Genomic DNA, 25,585 nt, shown 5'->3' with positions numbered 1-25,585 from the left:
AGCCTATATACAGCCTATTTTTCTTCCTGTGCATGTAGAGTGGGTGAATATAAATAGGCCTGACCGTATCATATATGAAAAAAGAAGAAAACCCAGCAGTATGAGGAAGAATCAAAAGTAGTTCTTATCAAAATGCTGCTAGTAGAATTTAGGCAACAACTTTTAAATTGCTGCTATTTTATTTTTTTAATTCCTCCATTTATGACCTTATTTAGTTTGACATTGCCCTACATAGGTCTTTTGCTTAACTTTAGAGATTCTAGTGCTTCACTTGTGTGGGAAAAAATTGAAGAGCCTTCCATAGATTATCATGAGTTTGAAGAACTGTTTTCTAAAACAGCTGTTAAAGAGAGGAAGAAACCCATTTCGGACACCATTACAAAAACAAAGACTAAACAAGTGAGTATTCATTTAATTTCAGATCTTTTCTAGGCTGTTTTTTACATAAAGACAGATTTTGCATGCAGCTGAGATGAATTATGCCTGGTGTGGTATTTTTACTATATATAAATACACGCTATAGAAATATTAGAGAAGGAGAGAATGTAGGATGGATTTCAAAGCTGTGCATGTTAAAGGCTGAAGTTTTTTTTTCATAAATTACTTTTCAAATATGCATTTTCTTAAAAATATCTTTATCCACTTTAACAAAAATAATACTATAATAATTAGGTGCATATATGATGCTTTGAAATTGACTGCAGATGTGCAAGGAGTAATGTATATATATTATTCTGATTAATTTTATACATTAAATAATGAGTTGCATATGAAGTACCATGACTTCAGAGAAAAATTATGCTTCAGAATCTAATTCCTAGTGTTATACCAATAAGAATGGTTTCAAGTTTGTGTTGTGTTTATGTATATAAAGAATATGAAGTTTATACAGACAATAAATGACAAGCACAACTGGGAAAAATCCAACATTAATCAAACCGGTTTCTTGAGACAGAATGGTGTTCAATATAATAAAAATGGGAAGAATACTTTAAAATGTAGAAGTTTAAACCCCAGAGTAAAAGAATTTAATCTGAATGTTTATATGACTATTTGTCTGTAATCTTCTTGGTATCCATGTAAAAATCAAATTGTGGTAGTATGCTAAGTAATTTTCAATTAAACTTTCAGGTCAGAGAGGGGGATGGTCTTTTCTGAGTTCCTAAAAAGCAGTTAATGCTCTTGTTTCATCTTGGTTTCATGTTCCTGTACTCAATTCAAAGCTAGGCAGTTCTTTCCATCATCATTTGACATGCAGGTTAGTGCTGTACAAGACTTTATTCCACATGGGATACACAGTGGAACCCTTTAAAATCTCAATTCACTAGACCTTATATCTGAATTGGACCTATTAGTTCTCCACCTCCTGGTTCTGGAGATCTTGCCCCCATACACACATTTTGGCCAGGTGCTTTACTGTGATGACAACTTGTGGCAGGCAGCAGAACTGCTAATGAAGTTAGGATGTTTATCCCAAGGTGTTGGATAAAACCTGTCTCTGGATGGATGGGAAGAATAGTGCAAACACATGTACCACTGTGCTGTGCTAGGCTGTACTAACTGGGATGGGAGGACATGAAAGGTTCTGTTGCTATCTTGCTGTCCTGCAGTAAATCTCCAAAGTGCAAGACCTTTGCTCCTCTTTCTTCCTTCTAGAAAAACACATTTTAATGGTTATTCTTAGCTTAATTACTATCATAGTTGTAAAAAAAAAGGAATGCAAAAGTGATGCTATGTGTCCCTGCATATTTAGTAGGATTATAAGATTTGGTCATTTTGATGAAAATCTCTCAACAGAGTAGAAAGCATGACTGTTTACTTCTCTAATATACAGAGAGCTTAAAGACAGACAGTGATTATGAAGAAACCTTAGATATAGATTTTAATACTAAGTTGTTTTTTTTTCTTGAAATACCATAAATTTAAATATGTTGTCAGTAAATTAAAAAAAAGGTAGTGAAAGCTAAATTAAAATGACTGATTGTACTTAGCTTATTTAAAAAGAACATTTTTTTTTTCTGACAGAAATTTCCACACAGTAGTTTAAGGCAATCAAGCAGTTGCTGTTAGCTAGGACAAACATTCGTGTGGGCCACCTAATTCATAGGAAAGAATTCTGTTTCTTTTCCTCTGATAATCAAACAAACGTACTGCTCTCAAAAATACAAAAAAATTGCCTAATAGAGAAGTCTGGCCTATTGAATTGTAGTATCTGGGGAGAAAAGATTGACTAAACAGATAAACAGGCTTTCATTAGAACTATGGTTAGAGCTATCATTTATTGCAGATGTCAAAGTTAAATGCACATGTGTGAGAATCCAGTTAGAGTACTGCCATAAAACAATTGAAATAGAACAGCTTCACAAATATATTTCACATACAGCCTCTCAGCAATTTGGAATGCAGGACTTCATTTTTAGAATTCTCTTGATTTATACTGCAGTAAACACTTGGATAATGAAGTCTATCCATGTTTAGGAGAAGAAGCAGTTATTTGGGGAAAGCAGGGCTCTAATTCCACAAGTATGCTTTTTACAGGGCGCACCAAGTACACTTTAAGTGGTTACTGACTTGCATGGCTTCTATGATAGTTCTGGGTGCTGTAAAGATCTTACAAATGGTGTTTCTATAGTGATTTTTACAGGGACACATTATGCAAAGCAGATGTGTTTTGTCACCTGTTGAACTATGAAGAAGCACTGTACAGAACAGAACCAAGACTCTCACCCACATTGTGCTGCTTTCTGGAAAAACTCTTGTCTGGCAATTGGTTTTGTTTCTTGTGTTGATGTGCAGGGTCTGCTGAGTGAATGCATTGCTTAGATGGATTGGATGTAAAGTACTGGTTACAGTGGAAAGAGTAGTCATGCAAAAATGTACAGATAACTTTCAAATGTATAAGGTATTTGGTACTCTGTATAAACATATGATTTTAATAAAACTTCTTTTTATTGCAAGCTGAAATAAAAATGTATTTTTGCTCATGGCAGGAGGGAGAATTCTAGCTAATCTGTAGAAAGATCTGATAGTTTTGGGATGTTTTAGTGGGTGAAAGATTAATGATTTTTAAGTACATTGTTATTCTGCACACAGGGCTTTCATCCTCTAAGCCAGAGAGGGTATGCATATGTTTGTTGTGCATGTACATACATATGCATGATATAATTATTTCTGAATAGTGAGCACTTTTTTCTTATTGCTCTGGATTGATTGGTTTGGGGGTTTTTTTGTTAATGAATGAGTTAATTTCATCCTACCCAACCATTGGTTGCAATTGTTTTCTCGGTATGATCATCTGCAAATAATACAATATAGATCTATAATGCTTTTTAAGAAATCAATATTATAGCTAGCATTGAATGAAGGCTGCATTAAAATCCATTCCGGAACTTTAAAGAAAGAGAAAGAATGAAGTATTATTATTTATTTGTGAATGCAACTGATTTTATTTTTACCACCTCTTATTTGGTGCTATGGTAAAAACTGTAATTTATTTTGCTCTGTTAATGTGTATATATCAAATTCTCAGCTGCTGTAAATGTGTGCAGGCTCACTCAATGAGAATGCCTACTAAATCTTCAAAGAAAGCCCTTTATAGCCTGTATTGTAGGTGGGGCTGCCATTGCTACCTCTTAAAGTAGTCTGACTTTCATTAGAAAGGTCCCTGTTAAAATGTTGCCAAAATTTAGCTCTTTAGACTGCAAGTTTTGTTGGGTTGGGATTTTCCCCCCAGTTTCTGTCTCCTTCATTTTGCCAATGTTAAGAAGGGAAACAAGGTCTGGTTTTGCTCATGTCTGCATAGTTTCATAGACTTGAATTATGGAGAAATTTTATTCTATGTATATTTCTACTTGTATAAAGGGTGTCTTGAATTTTGATACTCTATAGGTTATAGGTCTGTTCCTGTTGCTTAGGAGGGGCTTCAGGTATAATCCTGAAGATTTTTCTCTGATTTTTTACTGGTGGTAATCTGGAAAATGGGAGCCAAGAGGTAGGAGGCAAAGGAAGATTAGGAAAGTAACTTGGGAAAGAATGAATAACTGAGGAGTTCTGACAGCTGAAAATACAGAACATATTAGCTGTGGTTCTGTGTCACCTCTTATTCTGTCAAATGTAATTTCACTCAAACTTTTTGTGAGACTGGGGTGATTTTGACCTGGATGATCCTTTAAACCAGATTGTCAGTCTCATCAAACCTGTGGAGTCTGACCCAAGCAGAGGGTAAAACTCACTCTTGTGTCTTGTTCAGCTGTGCCACTTAGTTACAATACTAGTTTTGATTATGTGGCTGGGTAGTCTTTTTCACAGAACCCTCTCCATAGCTCATGTCATCTGTGTGGAATGAGCACAGTCCATAATGATTACTTATTAAATTAACCTGTTACCTGTGTCAAAAAATGCTTTGTAGCAGTTGTTGCAGCACTTAAAATACAAGTAATTAGTAAAGCAATAAGAAAATGGTCTCATGATTAAGGCCACATACTCAAGAATGATGGTAAATGCAACATATTGAATATACTTGCACGGCAAACATTGGCCACTGTACATTGAATGGGTTCAGTGGAAAAATGGTACGTAACCAGAAAACCTTGATACCAGTCAGCATAATAAGGATATAGAATGGACTGAGCTGACTTGCATAGGTTACTTTTTCCTAACTTTTGAACAGTCATTTTAGAAACTTTACTGGTAATCCTCTAACTGTACTTTTGGAAAATATTATTGAAGTAACTGCAATGAACTTTTCAATCACAAACCATTACTATAATCTATCATATAAATGAAAAAAATGTTAAAGATTTTTCTCATGTGGAAAGTCCACTATGAATCTTTTTGCATTAAGATTTAAACACTGTTTTGACCCCAGATTATGAATAACAGGTTGCTAAAATTTAATTTGGTTTCAAAAGACTTAGGTGCTCAAAAGATGTATCAATGAAACCGTTTACATTATGATTTCAGGATATTTGAACTTTAAGTTGGTCATAAAGAAGCTGTGTGAAGAGAATACTTCTGGAAATAAAATGCCAGTCCTTACAGTTAGAATATGGTTCTTGTTTTTTAGTAAAGGACATTTTATTATTGCTCTGCCTCCTTTGAGGAACACAGTGCTTATCTAACTTAACTAGTTTCTAACTGAATTTAAGCAAAGTAAGTATTTTTTCATTTAATGTCACCAATGATGAATATTAACTGGCGCATTAATCTCTTAGTAAAACAACATTAGTTTTAAGATGTTAATTTCAAACAGTGTTATTTTAGTGTTAAAACAGCATGAAAGGGCACAAATTGTTTCCCATCCATATTGGTAGAAGCTTTATTTATGAAATAACCCAACAGGATAATAGAGAAAATGCATGAAAAGTAAATATTATGTTTCATCACTACCCTCAAGCATAAAGTTTCAGACATGGCTGCTTGACTTCACTAATTTGCATAACATGTCAACAATCTGCATCTAAAATTATATGAGAAAGAGAAAGATATAGATTATGGAATTCTTCAATGGATAAAGAAACTAGCTCATTTCCAGAGGGGATTTTCCATTTTTGTTAGGACAGGAGACAGAGAGATACTGAAAATTGTGCTTTGTTATTGATGCTCTGTGAGTTCAGTTAAATAATTATGTGCCATCAGTATGGATATATTGTTAGACTGCTGGGATTGGGGGTTAATTTCGGGGGGTCTAGGAGGTTTTTTGTAGATATTAAGGAAAAGTTTTTGATCTCCTATTACACCAAAGTGACCACACTACTTGAAGTAGTCCCTGTTTCTATTCTCACAATTGCCATTACTAGCCAGAAGTTACTTCTGAATTTACCTTTAAATGAAAGCAAACAAAAGGTTTGCTAAAATCCACAACGTGCATAAAACGCCCCACCTGTAGCAGTATATTATTCTGTTATACCTATAAGAAGGATATACATGGAAAAGATATGATAGGTCCACTTCTGTGATTGCCTGTTTCACACTTGGAATACACTTGAATCTGGAGAAAAGACTTGCTGTCTCAATGCCTGGTGAGAATGTGACTGCATTACTGCCCTGATCCTGTCTCTTAATGTTATGTTTGGAACTTTGTTGTTTCTGCCTTTTCTCTGTTGCATGTATGAGCGATAGCTCTCTGTAAAGTGGGGTTTCCTGCATGTGACTTTGTGTAATGTACAGTAGTTTTTCCTAACCAGTGAGAACTTTGGGATAATTTTTCTAAACTCTCAAAATCAGAACCAGAAAGCAAGAATTGTTGAAAAATTCCCTGCATTAACTAAATATTATTCTGGTGAAAAGGAATCTTCATATTTTTTGCTTCGGGGCTCTCATCAAACATGTGTGTTGTATTACCTTTCACTAAATATCCCTTTGACTGCTTTTGCTTGTGTTAAACAATCAGGAACAAATTTGGCAAGTAGTTTGTTTACTGCTCAACAATGAGAACTACTCAACAATTAGAAAGTTTGTCCTAGACTTAAGGCTGCAGATAATATCTCTAGCTTCCTTTTTATTTATTTTTTTAAAAATTTGTTTAAAGCAGAGTTCCAGAATCCAGACTAAAAAGGAGCTGTGTATTGTGTCTGAGGCTTTAGATCTTGTAGAGATTGGATTTATCGAACTTTTGTTGTTCTGCCTTTAAATGGCGTCACTTGTCTGTAGCCTGTAGGCCCAGACTATGCAGCTGATTTATTTTATTGTTTTTCTTTTAAATGTGGGAATTGCTCTAGGCATTTATGCTAATATTCATATTTTCTGAATTAGTGTTGTATTGTTACATTCATTCTATTGGAGGAAAGTCTAGTATAAATGCAATTGGCTGAAATGAGAATGAACTGCATAATAGAGATTAGTATAGAAGTTGACATAAACCCTACATTTTAAATAAAACCAGAGGAATTTGGTAGCTGCTATGTGAAACTGCTTTATCTATTGCTGTTTTGCACCCATTCACCTGACAGTCATGCTATTTGTCACCCTTTTGAGATCATCATGGTTCAGAATTTTGGCAGCAAAGATTGTTATTCTTCATGTGGACAGTGTTGTTTTTTTTTTTTTTGTTTTGTTTTACTTCTAATCACTGTCAAGATATGGCACTCAGCAATTAATTATTCTCCTGTCTATCAGCTCACTTTCAGAAAAAGCAGCTTCTTTTTCCTGCTAACTTTTAAGCCACAGCTTGAAAGGATCTACCAGGTCACTAAGTCTGGTCTTGCTCTCTGACAGGGATCATGTTCTAGCCTGCATGAAAACAACATAGTTAATTAATTTTTTTCTTTTTTCTCTAGTGTTGATCCCCTTGTTGTATTTGTAAGACTGATTATAGTAGCTCTCTGAGCTTTTGAATTCTGATGGAAGATAGAAACTGATTTCACATTTTGAAGCAAATATAATAGTACATGGGTGATGAACTAGAAGTGGGACATTCCCAAGAACAGGCTCCAACTCATCCCTATTCTTTGGGCCTCCAAGAGGGAACAGTGTAGTATGGCTTCCTTTGGAAAGGTCAAGTTGGTTCTAGGTAGGTTCACACCTGAATGCAGTTGTAATTTTTTTTTTTTTTTAATTTTTTACTCTTGATTTTCTTTTGTTTTGTTCTACTCCTGGTTAACATACTATCCTGCATCAGTTCCATTTTTACTCCATTTTTGTAGAATCTGAGGGACAGGAAAGACACAAGCTTATTTCAGATGAGCTCTTGCCACTTCATGTGATTATTGTTGTTTCTGATAGCACTTTTGCAATAATTTTGCATTTGCTTTTTAATTCACTTTATTTGCCAGCTTTGGGATCGTTTTCTAGTTCAAAATAAAGGCAACAAAGGACTCCCACTAAATGCTGACACCAGCAAGTTAGTTATGCTATTAATACAAGATGTTTCAGACTTGAGCAATAATGATAGGAGCTGAAATCAACCAAATTCACTCTTTTCAATGTTGTTGGAACACACAACTTGAGGGTGAGGTTTTTGAACTTTTTTATGTAACATATGGTATTGTTTCTTTTGTTGCTCTGCCTGTCCTGCAAGTATGGTTTTGTAACATCAGATGAAGGAATTCTATTATTTTTGACATTTTGTACACACTTTTTTTAATACAGTGGAAGATACTTGGTTGATTGCTATTACAGATTGCAACTTAATTGTTAGAAAGGTTTGATGTATACCTTGCTACCCAAGATCTACTTTATTTTGTAATCCTTTTGTAGCTGCAAAGAAACAAATTGATAACAGCTTTTCTTTACAAGAAAATCTCATATTGACCCAGGTTTATCTCAGTTCCAGGCTTGAATGAAATTTTTGTTCCATTAAAAAAAATATATATTTAGAGTGATTATAGCCTATTAGAAGACTAGTGCTGATTATCATAATTGTATTTTTCTGAATTATGTTAGTTTTACATTTGAATTCAGAAAAATCTGACTAGGCTATCCTATTTCAGTCCATTTGACTTCAGTTTTAAATTCCTAATAGTATATTAAATGGGTTAAAGAAGTACATAGGAATTTCTTGCTGTTTTTTGACAGGTGATGTCTGTAGCCATGCCCTGAATTTAGGTCTTTGACCTTGTGAACATCATTCTGACATACTTGTTTTCCAATGTTAAAATTTTCAGTTAATGAGCAGCATTTTTGCTGTTGAGGCATCCCACCCCAAAAGAAAAGGTAACACATAGGTGTGCAGATTCTTATGGTCAAAACAGAATGACAAAAGCCAGAAGGTCTGTAAAAGCTTACAAAGTTTTACTAGTAAATTATACACTTGTCATGGAAATTGATATGTTATTCCCTTATTTTCCAGCATAAGCACGCATTTGTGGGTTTTGAACAAAGAGGTAGAGTGAGTGAGAAAAATTGGAAAGAGGGAGGGAGAAAGATCATCAGTCCTTGCTCCAGTGTCTATCCAGCTAATGATATTTCTGGAGTCCTGGAGCATGTATACCTGAGCTTCATGAGGCTACCGATTTATAGATAAATTTTCCACACCCTGGAGATAAGCTTATTGTTTTTATGCAAATCATGCACAGTTCATTCCTCTAGACCTTTCTGGAGATGTGTTGAAGGGCTTCGGGCAGTCTCTGGTGTCTTGATCCTCCTCTGCTGGGTTGGCTTTTAGTCAACAATCCATTTTCTTAATCTCATTCCTGCATGTGCACTGTACCATGCTGTGCTTAGCTCCAGGAGCCAGAACAAGGATTTCTGTCCCAGAAAACTGCTGCCCTACCCCAGTTAAGGCCCCCTTCTCCAGCCACATCCTGCTACTTCTCACAGCATGTTATTACCAAGGATCTTTTGGTTGGCCACACAGTGATCTGGCTGATCATGTTTGAGACATAGACATTAGTCCCTCATCTTCAGGGCTTCTATAGGTGTATTTGCAGTCCACTACAGCTAGTTTGACATCTGTTAGAAAAGGGGGATGAAATATCTTCCTAATCAATGTTAATGAAGATTTAAGAAGGGGGGGGGGATGTAACAGTTGGCCCGCCAACCACATCCTCAGAAAACATATACTGTATGTACAGTAAATTTCTCAAGTTTCCTTTCCTAAGTAGTTCCAGTGGCAGAGTTCAGAGCCAGGCTTTTCCTTCTCTTTCTACTGTTCAAACATCAGTGTACAGACCTGCATATGAAAATGTAAGTGAATCAAAGTTGGCAATGAATCAGTGAATCACAGGGCATCTTATGGGCCCTTTTTTGACTTTTTAAGATGTGAATAGGATCATGAAATTCTTTACTCTGGATAACTTAATTCTGCTTTTTCTAATATCTTTTTTATTAATTAACTTGTAAATAATTTTGCCAGTGTGTCTGTAGATAACACAGCTTCTTGTTACTACAACGGTAGCAGTGTGACTTGAAAAAAATGTGCATATACTTCCTGACATGTACTAACAGTTTTAATTGTCTGTCTTTTTCCTCCAAGTGACTCACAAAGGTTTCCGTCAGTGCATTTAGTACAGTGTAAAACTCAGCAACCTATGTAGAGTAAAAATTAACCTTTTTCTTCTATGCAATAGTTGAATCCCGGCATTGAAAATTATTTCATCTAGAATCATGTTGTTTTACAGATAAGAGTCCTTTTCTGGCATTACTTGTTTCTCCTAACAATGATATAAAATTTACATCAAGTTGAACTCAAACAACTTAGAGCCCTGTGTAAGATAGTCAGTGAATTGCATGCTGCTTTTATGCTTGCAAAACCATGTATGAAAGTCTATTTTAACCACTGATTTTAACCCCCTAAAGGAAGACATTTTGATGGCTTGATTTTGGTTATTTTTTTCCTATTTTGAAAATAAAAAAAAGCTTTGTGACCTTTTATAATCCTTAAAATGATCAAAGACAACCCCAATGTGTACGTGGTTGTTTTGATTTTAAAATAAAATTCATATTGGCGCCTACTACGTCAAACATTCAAATAAAATACAAATTCTCACAGCCTTAACTTATATCAAAGATGGAAGTCATTGTGTGGTTTTGGAAATCAAAGCAATTCCAAGATAGACACAATTTGATTTTTTTTTTTTTATTTGACAACGTTTCATACGCTTAGTAACATCAGTGTGAAGTGTGCATTCTAACAAAGAAGGAAGACTAGGGCGACCTTTATAGTGACCTTTTTAGGATTAAATTCAACTAGGTGACAAAGTTACGTACACTTGTAATGGATTTATTCAGTAGAAGCAAACTTTAAGAATATTAAATTTGCTCATTTTTGGATATGCATATAGACTTACAAAGAACTATTTCTTGAATATGTCATTAGTAATGCAAAATGTCTCGTACATTATCCTGCATAATATAACAATACTTGTGTTTCTTTTGGCAGGTTGTCAAGTTGTTAAGTAACAAAAGATCTCAAGCTGTTGGAATATTAATGTCTAGCCTTCATTTAGACATGAAGGACATTCAGCATGGTAAGTGAAGTAACTATTGATTATTCTCAGATCACATAATTATTTATCTGGAAATGCTAAATACTTATATATTTTGATATATAACATAAATTATTATGGGGCCTTTTTTACACTGTATTTTCTGAAAATGGCTCGTTCTGGCATTTATATTCCCCTTTCAGCATCAGCTCTATAAGTGGTATATAATACAGACATTTTGATTTTTGGTCTTCTTGAGAAAGGAAAGAATGATGTGTTGTTTATTTTAATTCAGATAACCTTGGGATATAGCCAGAAAAGTGAATTATAGTGTTCAATTTATTTGTTTTACAAAATAGTTCCTATATTTGGGTTAGCACAAACTGTAGCATTCTTTCATCTTCAACAGCATTTTTTACAAAGTGAGATCTTTTAGGAGAGTGTAATACTTTTCACATTTATGCTAAGAGACAGTAGTGCAAAAAGGTGAAAAGTGGAATTGCATTTATATTCAGAGCATCCCTTATGTTTCCCAAAGGCTTTGGATAGATTTGAAGCAGATTGAATTGTCCTGTGAAGTGCCAGCCTATCTATTAAATAAATGTGGTTTCAAGTATAACACAGACTTCATAAATCACAAAAACATCTTGTGAACTTTCTAGGCTACATATTTACAACCATGCATTCAGTTTACCATGATTTACTTATTTTGCAAAACTATTCATAAATAGAACAAATTTGAGAGCACTCTGTCAGCTAGTGCGTAACTCGTAATCACAGTTTTAAGGTTTTACTAAACTGTTTTGATGGTTACTAGACTTCCTCAAGCTGAAGCACTTAAGATGGTAGTCATAGAGCAAGGCGCCAGTACTGGCGCCAAGAAGTACTTGGTATTTCCAAAGCTGGCAGATGTAGTTCAGTTAAGTCATAGAGCAAAATCTGAAAACAATGATATGGTCCTTTCCTTCAGTCAAATATTCAACTTGGTTTCAGTTAATAATGAGAACCTTATGAAAAAAGGAGTCCGCCTAACATCTGTGTCTGTGGTAAAGCCAACACAAGTTCATTGAAAATTTGCTTGCTTAACATGCAACACTAACAATAACATGGCATGAATGTCAGTAGTTGAAGGGGTCAAACAATATTATTCTTAACCTTTATCCTATTACAATATTAAGCACACATGATCATCTAAGAGCTGTGTGCAGATTTCATATATTCCTCTTTCAATAGCTGTTTTCTAAAACCAAAAATCTTTGCAAAAGGGAATTTCATAGTTCTTTTATTCCCTTGCTGTGCAAATGTGATTGAACAAACACCAGAAAATTTTTTTTCCGGTGGAGGAATTTGTAAAAATTGTTGGTGCTAGAAATTTTGGTGTTTTTTTAAGAACATAAAATAGGCATGGAGGAAATGTGGGGAGGAGAAGGAAATAAATTTGCATGGTGGGGACAAGGAAACTAGAGATATTGCCCAGAAGTATTTCTGTCATAATTCACTCTATGCAGAGGTCTCTGAGTGATCTAATCATAGAGCCCATACGGAAATTATAGAATCACAACCCCAAGTATTTAATTTTGCTTTTATGTACACAGGTTGTTAATGCCTTATTAAAAATAAAGGGTTTCCATATTTTTTAGCGTTATAACAGGGTTTTCTGTTGCAATTTGAATGTACTAACAAGGATGTACTAACGATTCAAATAATTCGATTGCCTGCGTTAATAAAAATAATCAGTTGATGTATTTGCATTTTTATACATTAATATTTAAGTTGCATGACAATGAATATAGTAAAAAATGTGATTAATGTTCTTTGTCCCCTGACCCAGGGTTTTAGTAGCGGTCTTGAGTTTTTTTTCATGTTTGATGTACACTTGCAAACTTACGCATATCTCAGTACAGTACAAGCAATTGTTTTCCATAAATAAGGACTGTAGTCCAATGAAACCTTCCCCCATCCCCTCCTGACAATATGTGGTACTAGGCAACTTACAGCTTTCTTGTACATATTCCCTGTATCAAACATAAAGCATATTTTTGGGATGCAGTGTTCATGCAAATCACAGGAATGTAATTTTTTTTTTCCTACTGGTCTCAGAAAGGCACCTTGAAGGAGATAGAAACTTTCAGTGCTGAGTGATATTCTTTTTCTAGCTTTGCATGCTACTTACTGTGTTGTATTTTTCTGGTGCTTTTGTAAAATTTTGAAGTTCTACATGAACAGAAGCGAAAACAATTACACTGGGTACTAATCCAACCAATAAATTTAGGATTTCAAGTCTTAAATCATATTATGTTTAGATGAAGACCTTAAAATAGCTTGAGACCTTGTCAAATGTTGTATTTAATGTCTTGTAAAATTTTGTTCTTTGGTTGGTGTTTTTGGTGTAGTTTTATTTGCTTTTTAAGATACAAAATAATGATGAAATATTGTCTGCATATCTGATCAGATGTGGCATTTAATAGAAGATCTCAGTATATTGTAATACATCTTAAATAGACTTCTTTTATTATATGGTTGTTAAGTGTCTGCTTGTAGAATTGCATTTGTCTGCTTCCAGCTTTGGAAATAGGTTTAGTAAGACAAATGCCCAGAGCCTGTCTGCTTTTAAAATATTTTTACAGTGTGGAAGGACTAGTTGTAATAATCAGAGCGTATTTGGTCTGAACTCTAGTGTGTCTTTCTAGTAGTGCTTCAAAGTTTGCTAGGTTAATTTTTGTTGCTTTGGGGATTTATTTTTTTTTTTTTAGTAAATTCTAATTGCTAACAGAACTCCCATCTACTTTATGCAGACAAGGCTAGAAGTTTAAGAAAGGTTGGTTCGTTAGTTGCAGTGCCCTTTCTTTCTCTGTTATTAGCACTAAAACGAATACTCGTGGTTTTTCTGATTTCATGTAAGGTCTTACTGATGCCTGGTCTTTTTGCAATCATCTATCAACTATGCAAAACACTTTATCCAGGTATTTTGCTTGCTTTTGTGTTTTCACTATACCGCAAATATTCTTTATCCAGTGTTATGTTCCCAATGGAAATATTGCTGTATTTTGGCTGCACGGTAAGGCCAAAACTTGAGAAATGCCAAACAAGCACTTCTTACTACCTTTTCCTTTACAGTTCAGATTTTCTTCCTGGAGAAAAGACTGGGGGTTTAGCATTAATGTTTTGGGGGGGGATGAGGGGGGGTTTATTAACATTTCAGAGATGCTAGTTGTGCTCAGATTAGGGATACAGTAAGATTCTGGTGTAACTGCATAGAGTAGCCTATGATGAACCCCCTATATGTTAAAATATATTTACATGTTAAGCCTGTGCCTGCATTTAGGGACCGTGTTTGTAAATAATTTGTCTTTGTTCAAAGTGTCCGTCAGCACTTGAAATATAACAACTGTTTGAAATTGCAGCCATGGTGCAGTTAAATTTGTCAGCGCCTTTCCCAATCCCCTTATTTATAAAGCAACAGTGTATCTTCCTCTATGTTTACGACTGGTTGTAAGTGCTGTAAGAATAGCAAAAAAGTTTTTCTGTGTATGTATAAAAGTAGAAGGTAAAAACTAAAATGAAGATGTCGGCTAGGAAAAAAGGCAAATTTGGTATTTTGCGCAGCTAAATATTAAATTTATTACACAGTGATAATTTTAATCTAGTATTTATTACATATATGGAAATTATTCCTTGGGACATGAAAATTGTCTTAGTTCTAAGCATGCCATGAAAAATGCTGAAAGTAAAAGTTTCTCAAAAATGGCACATGCAATTCTTTGACTTTTGAAGTTGTCTGTTATCTTTTCCAATTCATTAAGTTTCTCTCCACAAGGTTTGTCACTTCAGGGACTGTGTTGCTACAACACTCTTAACTATTTTTCTGTAAAATTTTGTATAGCGCCTTGTGGTTGCCCTGGCTCTGTTGGAAGTAGTTTGGAGATTTCTGCCTCTGAATTTTGGATGACTTTCATTTTCCTCATTTAATAAGTCATTTCCCCCCCCGCTGCCCCCAGGCACTGGCTGTCTGCAGAATTTGATGGAACTACCTGTCGCACTCTGGTATCTGCAGTAGGGGGAAAAAGGGAAGGCCAAGACACTGTCTATTACAGGCCTCAAAAAAAAAAAATGAAATAGGAAAAACAATTACAGAAAGGGCAGGAAGATTCACCTAACAGCTGGTAAAAACCAACCTTGTAATCTGGATTTGAGCTTATTTTACTGGAAGTTTTATCTGCAGCAGAGTCTGTTCTCCTAACAGCAGTACAACTTTGAACAACAAACATATCTTTTGCCCTGAATTCAAGACAGATGTGCAGGAAGTGAACATACTTTAAATGTTAGCAAGAAAAAGAAATATTTATTCTTAGTATTTGACTATTAGTGACAAAAGAACAAGAGAAAAATCTTGGGTTTGTTTTCTTACTTGACCACTCAGGCTGTCATGGAGAAATGATGAGCAAGGAGAAGCTTTGTCAAAGGTTTAACTAAATGATTTCACTAGAGAAGGATGAAAAAATGTTTCTTACACTGCATTATTTTAATGTTCTGACCAGGAATTATTCATGTATTGAACAATCACATAGTCTGGGTCCAAGAGATGCTCTAAATGGAAAACAATCAGGAAAGAATGACTGAACATCTGGGAAATAAGACTCAGGATTAGTTTATTTTATAGAGAGTCCAGAAGTGATCTGAGCATTATTTATCCTAACAATGTGTGTGCACAAGCACAATCATTTGAAACTTACAGTACCCATTCTTCACAAATATTTCAGTACCTTCCTAAGAGACATCTTTAACATGATTAAACACATTGTAAGGACAAAACAATACATGATTGGATCAAGTTATATGGCCACTGTCATACCAGAAAATATAAGTAAATCTGCTGCCCAAAATTGTTATTTCTGTCCATTAAAATTATGGGGGGAAATGTTGTCTGGAGGAAGATATGCAGATTTTTTTTTTCTTATGTGGCAAGTCTTTATTTCTTTATTAAATTATTGATGGATAAAATTCTTACAATCAGTGCAGGTTAATTACAAAGTCTGAAACTTTATCTGTTACTTCTGGTTCATTAGTAGGGAATTGAAATTCTTTAAATGTTTCTCTTTTTTTTTTTCCTAATCAAATATTGTGCATGCAAACACCCAAAACCTTAAAGGATTATGGTGTAAACTTCTGATAGCCTTTCCAACACCTATTTAGATTCCTCGGAGACACACCCAAGGTTTGATTCAGCAGTTTTTTATCTCGTGTACTAGCACTTCCTCAAAACTTAATACCATAATTCTGAGTCTTACTCCTCTACTTCTTGACTTTATGCTGCCATATCCATTACATTATGCCTGCTGTTAGATTGTATGCTTACATGTTTTATTCACTTATAATTATTTTAGATGCTCCTATTGGGAAATTATTGGGAAGGAAAACAATGGAATACATAAAATTACTTGTATAGAATACAGGCTAAAGTTAAATTAGAGTGTCACACAAATGTATTGCTGCAGATGTTTCTATTGCTTTGATGCTGTTATTATGCCCACAGTGTTCTGTATTGAGCAGTGATTTTTGGAGCCCTTGTCTGGCCACTCTTGTCAGATGCAGTTAGGGAGGAAGGACAACAAGGGTCCTTGGAGATAGGTGGAGTTTCCAATTAATTTGGCATAAACCCCTGATCTGTGGGTGAAGGTCCTGAAAGTCTGAGTATTTAAAGCATGCCTCCACTCCTCTTTCTATCTTCTAAGATTTTCTGAAACTTAGTTTACAGTGACCAGAGGTCAACAAAGCATTAGCAACAGTAGTTAAGGGGAAAATACACCTTCAATAATAATCTTCTGTTAAATATATGTATGATACATCAAGATAGTGAAGAACAGAAGTATTAGCATCATCAAGAAAGGAACTAAATGTTTTATGTCATATACCCCTTTGTAATTTACACTTAAAAACAAATTTATAGAATTATGCATTCCTTTTTCTATAATGCAAAATTCATTTTGAAGAAAAGAACATAAGTTTAGGGTTTTAAATGAGGAAAATAATATTGAGTTTTCTTCACAATATTTGAATCAGCAGAGACTAATTACTGCCACATTGGACAGTTTGTATAATTAAAGATTTTTGTTGTTTTTAAGAACATATGAATGTAATTTAATAGAGAAGTTTTGTAAGAAAATGTAACTGCATTGTCTGTGTTGTTTCAGTTGAAACCATGGGGCTTTTTCTTGCAAATCTGAGCTAACTTTGAAAGTTAGAGAAAAGTTTCAGGAACGTTCTTTTCTCACTAAAGGAAAAAAAAAACCCCACAGTACTGTGTACTCACTCAGAAGAGTGAGTATTATTAAATTCTTGGCATAAAAGCAACAAATTGTGTGCCATAAGCATTAGTACCATGTAAAATTGAGTGGCAGGAGGGAGAAAAAGAGCCCCTTGTGTCTCTTTTATAGCAGAAGTATTTTCCACTGGTCATACTCTTATTAAGAAATGCCTATTAATTAAGTACTTCCAATAATATAATTACCTATTTTTTCATTAAATCAAAAGGTTTAAAAGAAAAGGATATTTGCCACAACAGTTTGATTTTTTTTCCATGTGTTTGTTAGATTTGAATACATTTATACATACAAAAAATTTGCATTCAAAAATTAATGCTACTTATAGGTATATAGCTGCTAACAGTTAACAAATTAAATACAAGGTAAATTAAATGGGGGTTTAGTATCACTGCAAGAATCAGGTAATTTTTTTTTACATTCTGTGTATTTTTATCTGTATTTTTATATTTAACGATATTTTTTATCAGCCTTTAAAATAATAAATTAAAAATATGTTATATTTAACCAAGAGGAAATCTACCTAGCATTACCTGATCTACTCCATAGATAACCATAAAGTAAAAATAGAAAGGTGAGTGGCACTGATCACTCATTCTGTAATTTTTGTAGATCTCATCTTATTGCAGTAGTTCACTTCATACTGAAAAGTTTATTTGGAACGGCTTTCATTCATGTTATCTGTTCTTTAGATTTTTCCTTGTCCCCAGTCTCCAGTCCATGATTCTTTCTTCTCTTTGCCTGTGAGGTGACTGACTCGCTCTGCAGGCTGCTTTCAAGATCTTTGTGCACCATATGCCTGTGCCAAGATGTCACATCATCATCCTTCAGGCTCTGTTTTTTCTGTATTGTTGCTGATATTTTGTTTGCCCTTCACGGCTCTAATTTTTGAGCTTGTGTTTTCAGGAAACTATGAAAAAAGTCTGAGTGTCTTTTTGGGGGCAGCAGTTGCTGATTTTGTATGGATCACAGGATTTTTACAGTCTGGGTCCTTTTTTTCCCATCTACTTTGCATGTATTAACACTGAATATTTGAGAGATCCTTTTATATGTGTTTGTGGTCAGCTTTAAGTGGTGTTACTATCTGAGAACATTGACACCTCATGTTCATTAAACAGCACAGTAACTTTTAGAGGTCTTGGTAAGGATTCTTTGCTGTAAATTTCTACTTTGAAAACTATTAATTCATTTTAGTAATTGATTTATTTTTTTTAGCAGGTTTTGGTTTTCTATTTTTTTTTGTTGTTGTTGCTTGCTGTTTATTGGTTTGGGTGCTTTTAATCCAAGTAGATGTTTCCTCTTATACCACCATAGCATAATTTTTTCTGAAACATTAGGTAAGTATAGTGAGGAGCCTTTTGCAAATTCAGTATTAACCTGTTCATTCTTTGTGGAGACTCCATTAAAGCAGTACTACTTAATTTGTTGCTCGTGAGTGCCTGCTACAAACTGTGTTACGTTGCTTTCTCATTACAGTGGTTTAGCTGTATGTCCTTTAAAAAACCTTCTGTATAATACGTAGGCATTTTCCAGGCATAAAAATGAGATTGGCTGGTTTGTAGTTTCCAGTATCAACTGAGGAATCCTCTTAACATTTTTATTTGTATGTTCTGAAGCTTGTTCAATTTGAGGCAGTGCCCAAAACATATCACTTGAGATGTATAGAACTTGTCTGAACTTGAGAACCTCTTTGACCTTTACTGTGGTTGTGAATCCTTACACAAATACTTTGTTTAACCTTTTCTGATTGTCTTTCTTTTGTGCTCTTTTTACAGCCAGATTATCTGCATGCCCAGCTGTTTCCTGTCAGGCTTCATACATGTGATGTGTTTGAAAGCAGTTTTTATTACTAGCTTTATGCATTTGGCAAGTTGGGTTTAGACCTTTCTGTTCTTGTCCAATTTACATTGAACTTCCAAGACTTTGCTTTTTTTGTTTTCTTTGGCTGATTTCCACTTTTGAAGAGTATCTTTTATTTACAGGTGTCCCCCATGCTCTTGTACTTAATCATATGTATGAGGTTGAGAAGTAGGAATGTTGGGGATGTGAAAAGACCAAGAGAGGGGGGAAAGGTGCATTTAAATTTATCAGTTGACTTTTTTTCTCTGTGGCTCTAATGAAGTGTTTTTAATCTTTCTTCTGATCTCGACCTTCTCTAAGGCTTTCAACTGTCATCTCATTTAAGCTATTTTCTGGTTGTAAAACCTAAATTTATGGTGCCACTCCTAAAAATCTTACTTCCTCATCCTATGGAAAAAGTTCGGTAAAGGCTGGTTTGGTGTCTCCAAGTCCTTTGTACTTTATTCAGAAGTAGACCAAGTGTTACTTCACCTCTTTTGGTAAATCTGCCCAGCTCCTTTGACTAATAACTCTGATGCTGTAAGATTTAGATCCAAATGATGGCTCAAGCAATATGGTTAACAGATTAAGCCGCACATTAGTGTGTTTTCAATGTGGCATACCGGCTTATACATAAATGGTAAAATGCCATTTAGGAGTCATTATTAAGATGCTTGTTGAATGACCTGTAAGAGGGGCACTGACTGTGTTTCTTCTATTTAGGCGTGAACTTCCTCCACAGGCAATGAGGTAGATCTTTTACACTCAGTTGCTTTGTCTCACCCGGCTAATGCTCTCTTCAGTATTCCCTGCCTTTCTTCGCTGTGAGCCTTTATGGCACCGCGTACAGCCTTACATCGCGACTGTCACTGATTATCGTCCTTCTGTTCCGCTCGGAGCAGCCATTACATCCTCCAGTGAATACAAATCTTCCCTTTGCACATGTTAGATGACTCTAGGGACACACATCATCCACACAGCCCGGCCTTTCCCCGTCGAGCACGGCTCACCCGAGCCGCTGTTCCGCCTCGCCCGCTCCGCGCTCCTCCCCGGGCAGGGCGGATGGTCGCGGTGTCCCCCCCGCCCCGTCCCCCATCTCCGGTGTGTCCCCGTCCCCCATCTCCGGTGTGTCCCCGTCCCCCATCTCCGGTGTGTCCCCGTCCCCCATCTCCGGTGTGTCCCCGTCCCCCATCTCCGGTGTGTCCCCGTCCCCCATCTCCGGTGTGTCCCCGTCCCCCATCTCCGGTGTGTCCCCGTCCCCCATCTCCGGTGTGTCCCCGTCCATCCCCCCCCCCGGCCCATCTCCGGGGCCGCCGCCGCCTGCCCGGCCGATCGCTCCCGGGCCCGGCTCCCCGCTCGGGCAGCAGGTGGCAACAGCGGCCCGCGCTGCCGCCGCCGGGAGCTCCGCCGCTCTTCCTTCCCGGGAGAGCTCCCGGCCGGGCAAGGCGCTCGACCTTGCGGCTCCGGCAGGCGCTGCCTCACGGCACGGTCCGCACGCAGGGAAGAGCTCCTTTAGACAGTAACTCCGGGTGCAGGGAAGAGAAAGCACGTTGCGAAGATGGTAGAGTGGCTTGTTTGCTGTGTCCATGCATCATTCATGGTAGGGGAGGGTAAGAGGGAGTGCCGGAGAAATGATGGTTTTTTGCTTAGTCTGAGTGCCCGCTGCTCCCCATGCTGCAGTCAGTCTGTTGGTGTTCCTGTACCTGTCACTTTATGAGGTACCTGGATTTCTCCTACTTACTGCTCTCTCGTCTTGTTTTGTTTTCCGTCTTGTTATCCACAAGCAATGAAAGATCAGGTTAATTTCTGTTGTTCTGCTGTTTCACAGGACAGCTCCCCAAGCAATGGGTGTTAGGATCTGTTTCAGTGTAATGTGTTTTCTATTTTTAATGAGGTTGCAATTTCTTTTGCTACCTAGACACAAAATGCAGCTCAGTGTTATTGAACTGAAATAATATTGACTGCCTCCCATAATCCTGAAGTACTCAGTAGGCCGGAGCTAGTCATGACACTGTAATAAATGTGCATATGTGATTCTAACTAACTTTTAGGTTTTTTTTCCTTCTAATCTATGTATTTTGGTTTTATGCATACATGGCCCATTTTTTTTCTTTTATTCCAGCCTCTATTTCCTTGGATTAATGCCAGCTTTTAGAAAATGCTTTGGAGTGTGAAAAAAAGATGGAACTTAAACCATATACAGGCATCCGTCTGCACTCAGCTATCACAGTATTGTGATTTGAATTAGTAAAGCTGCGTCATTTGTCATGTACCTAGCCAAAAATCTTTTTGCATTATTTTTATAATCCTACCACACTTACAACGTGGTGTCACAAGATCATTACATCACTTTCTTAGCATCTGTAGCTCCTTAGTACTCTAACTTCAGAATGTTTGGTGAAAGGCTTAACATGCTTTGATACGATGAAATCCTTGGTGTGTTTATCCAGACATCAGACAGGACAGTCATCTAGAATATTAGGCAAAATCTAATATGCTCTCTGCTGTGCCAAAAATAAAATTTTAATTTGATTTGGAGACTAAATTGGGAGTATGTATTTTTTTTTCAGTAAGATACCACTACCATTTGACAGAAGGAAAGAAATTTAGATTTGAGAGGAAATCTCTCAAATGGTTTATTTTTGTAATTCTTGACAAAGCAAATTTGCATTTTGAGTTGACTAAAACAGTTGCTTGTACAGCAATTATAGGCAAATGAGGACCTGCTTTGCATGATGTTTGAGATGTATGTTTCCACACAGTGCTTCCTAGCTAATTCTGCTAGTATGGGTACTGATATCACACACAACAGGCTAGATGAAACTATAAGCAGGGAATGAATGTTTCTGAATGATAATAGGTGTCTTTGTGGCTAAAATAACTTGCTGTACTTCCTCTTGTAAATCATCAAATGGTAACAGCATTCCATGTAGTCTGTGTAAAATGATTTAAGCTTGGTGATGTTACAGAAGACTGGTAGAGAATTTCAGAGAGACTTAGCAAAGGGCAGACATGCAGCTCAAGTCTAAGGTTTTAGAAAGAACATTCTAAGCGTTTAGTCTGGCTGCTAAATAAGGCAAGTTATGTAATACTGCCTGCTAATTTCTACCTCAGGCTGTTAGTCTATATAAATATGAATGTTTTAGCACTATAAATGATCTTGAGTTCCAGCTGAAATTCTGATCCTTCAACCTCTTGCTTTCTTTGAAGTTGCTGAAATTTTTGCAGTTAGCTTTGGTGAGTCTAGGATTTCATAGAAATACTTTAAGTGATGGAGAAGTCAACATATCCCACAAAACAATGTTCAAAAGGTTGTTTTCCCTCAATTTTAACACTTTAAATATGCTTTCCATAGTGAATTTGCCAGATTAATTTACAGATACCCTTCATTCTTTCATGCTTTTGGTCCGTGAAGCTACAGAGCTGTCTACTTTCAGTTATCTTGTCATGCAGGTATGTAATCATGTAGTTTTTTAACTTTCTTTGTGTAAGTTAAATAGATCAAGCAATTCAGTAGAAAGACAAGTTCTTGAGGTCATTTTTCTGTCTCCTTTGTTGGTCTTTTTGATACTACACTGGTTCTAGCTCTAGTCCAAAAATTGCTTTAACTTCTAGCCACTCCTTGAGAGTTTTAGATTAGTCATTGATCATGATTACAAAGAGTGCAATCAAAGCAGTTCTTTGGTTGAGTTTTGGTCTGCTCAGCAAAGAGTAATTCTCCCATTAGCGTTGCCACCTGGAATTCATTGAGGATTAATCACTATTTTTAATATTTTTCTTTTTAAGGGTGATAAAGATATTTGCAGTAAACTGAGAGCAGAGTCCTATGAAAGCCAAAAATACTCTCTCCTTTGCTGTAATGTTTCAGGAGCAATTATGTTTTCAGATCTATGAGCTGGGCTGTTGTTAGCTCATTTAGTATTAACAAATATTTCAATATAAGTATTCTGGACATACCAGGAGCTCCATTAACTATGCACTAACTGTGAGTAAATTGGGAAAAAATAGCTAAGACCCCAAGTTAGCTGCTCCTGCAGACAATCTATTATTTGGGGGGGGGGGGGAACGAAAAGTGTGTTAGCCCTGATAAAATTATCAAATCCAGTGGTTCACTGCTGGATAGTTCCAAATAAATTTCTTCTTCTTCCTCCTCCTCCTCCTGCATTTTATTTAAATTTATAATTAGCTCCCTAAAGCAAGAAATGAAAATCTTGTCTCTTTGCTTATGGGCTGCACTTCTCAGAGTTAGACATGACTTTTTTACTGTGAGCTATTCCAATAGAAATAGACTAGGTGGGATTAAATCAAAAGATAGCAAATTTGAATTCTGAAAGAAATCCACATGTAATTTGAAGTCTCAATTAGTTTGAAGCCTGAAGTCTCATCTGTATTCCAGATAAGTCTTGCTAATGTCTTCCAGTTACATGATCACAGGTACAATTAGCCTGTGGAACTCCTGGTCTTAATGCCATTGAAACCAAGGATCTAAAAGAAAGGTTTAACACACAGGAAACCCAGATTTTATGTCACCTGAATCATGAATTTAAAGCTACAAATCATGTCTGTCTTCAGACAGATTGATACACAATGCCAGACCTACTGCATATGTTCTTTTGCAGCTGATGTGTTTGTACAGTTTGTTTTTATAATGTGCACTGTAAATACATACTGACACATAAACATCCCCAAATATAGTCCTCAGATATCATGTTCTAGTAGTCCGCCTAGAACAAAAAATATATGCTTGACAGCTATGACAAGCTTTCTTTTGAGAATCTTTAAATGAAATACCTGTGGCATGCTGTACTACCTTACCCAGACTGTGAAAAAAGCTTAGTACAAACCGATACTGAAATAAAAGCCAAGAACTTTGGAGGTTTTTTTTTACAGCAGCAATTGTATTTTCTGTAAAAAAAGTTCTTACATAAATTAATATTGGCATATAGGCATATTTTCTTATATTGAAATCTTGTTCTTGAAACACTTTAAAAATACATTTAAAGGTCAGGAAGTTCACCTAAAGAACAACCCCCTATTATAATAATAAAACATTATTTTTTTAAAAAACTTATTTAAATGTGTCTTATATAATTTGCATTTCTGTATTACGTTAAACCTTAAGTAGTGTTTTGGGAGTTATCATAGTAATCCTTTTCAGTTTGTTGAAAATCTTGAATCCTGCCACTCAGTCTTTAAATTCACTCTCCAATGCCCAGCCCCTGGCAGGTTCATTGAGACTGTTTGCTCCTCTATGCACTGTAGTTTAAAATACGCATAATCTGGTAACATGCCAGTCTTTTCTCAACCTTCCTATATCCCACACCCGTGTTTTTTTCACCTGCCAAATTCAAACAAATCTTATCTAAACAATTAAGATAAGCATTGAAGTACTCTCTATAGTCAAATCAGCAAACCTCTCAAAGCCAGCACTGAAACACAATCTCTCTAAATTAAACAGTCTACAATGGCAATCATGTTTGTATTTAAACATTTTATTCTGAAAGGATTACAGCATTGCTCTCCACTTTTTTTTCCTGCCTAGACAAGAAGGCGACATACTGAGTCAAACAAAATATATTTGTTCTCTATGAGCTGAACTTGCACACTTTTTGTAAACAAACTCTATAGGTGTATGAAGTTTGACTTCACATAATCAGTAACTGCTGTCCTCAACAAAGTAGGCACTTGTTTGAAATGTATGTAATGTAACTGTTTATATTAACTGTATACAGCTGTATAAAATCTGGTGATATATTTTGTTGCATGTGTGAATATATATTTACATGTATGTAGAAAACCTCTATTGATACAGTTTTTGTATTAGGGATACAAGTTAGGGAACAGAATGACTGTCTGAAAGTTGAATTATCTTTATAAGAGAAAAATCATGCCAAAGATTCACTACTTTCAATGAAGTCTTCTACTTATGTTACTTCACATTTTCATGCTTAACTGATTCTTATTTTATCGCTTCCTAGAAATGGGAGTGCATGTTCTTGAAGGTGTTTAAAATTCTTAAGTCATTTAAAAACAGGCTGGAGCAACAGTTCAACTTAATCCATGGCTTCAGCTTGGAAATTTTGTTTACTGTTCTGGTTTCTTACAGAAGCTGTAGATCAAGGTGAATTACTGCCACAGTAAAACTGTGTGCAAGCAGTTCTAAGTGGTGTCTTGCCTCTGATCCATGCTGTATGTACCTGTCTTAAAGCTCCAGTCTCCCTTGTGCTTTGTGCACTTTAACATTGTCAGGATGAAAACTTAGAGTATTTCTTAATAGACAAATATCTCACATAGGTACTGAGGGCAATAATATGAAGTTACTAATTTATGCTAACTCTACTCAGTGCAGCCATACCCCACCTACCAATTTTCTGTGGGGGAGTAGTTGTTATGCAAGTTATGTTTAAGAATTCTTTTCTTTCACTTATTTTCTGAGGATCTTTAAAAATTACACAGTCCTGACCCTTGTGTGATTGCCACAACTTGCATTAGCAGAGGGGCATAAGGTTTTAGCACTTTCACGTAATCACAACTTTTATTTCAAAGAGCCCCATATGGGAT

The 25,585-nt window shown here is 35.9% G+C and overlaps 1 protein-coding gene across 1 annotated transcript in view; it reads left to right on the top strand.

Moving 5' to 3' along the window:
* The window catches only part of FMN2 (formin 2), a 152,097-nt gene that overhangs the window by 51,121 nt on the left and 75,391 nt on the right, over positions 1-25,585 (top strand). Inside the window, exons 8-9 of the mRNA XM_062488953.1 lie at positions 255-399; positions 10,820-10,907. Of these exons, the coding sequence (XP_062344937.1) occupies positions 255-399; positions 10,820-10,907 (233 nt within the window). The remainder of the gene's footprint in view (positions 1-254; positions 400-10,819; positions 10,908-25,585) is intronic.

This window comes from Cinclus cinclus, chromosome 3 (assembly GCF_963662255.1).
Source record: "Cinclus cinclus chromosome 3, bCinCin1.1, whole genome shotgun sequence".
Classification (NCBI taxonomy): Eukaryota; Metazoa; Chordata; class Aves; order Passeriformes; family Cinclidae; genus Cinclus; species Cinclus cinclus.
The sequence above is the reverse complement of the archived record's forward strand: the minus strand, read 5'-3'. Positions and strand labels throughout refer to the sequence as shown.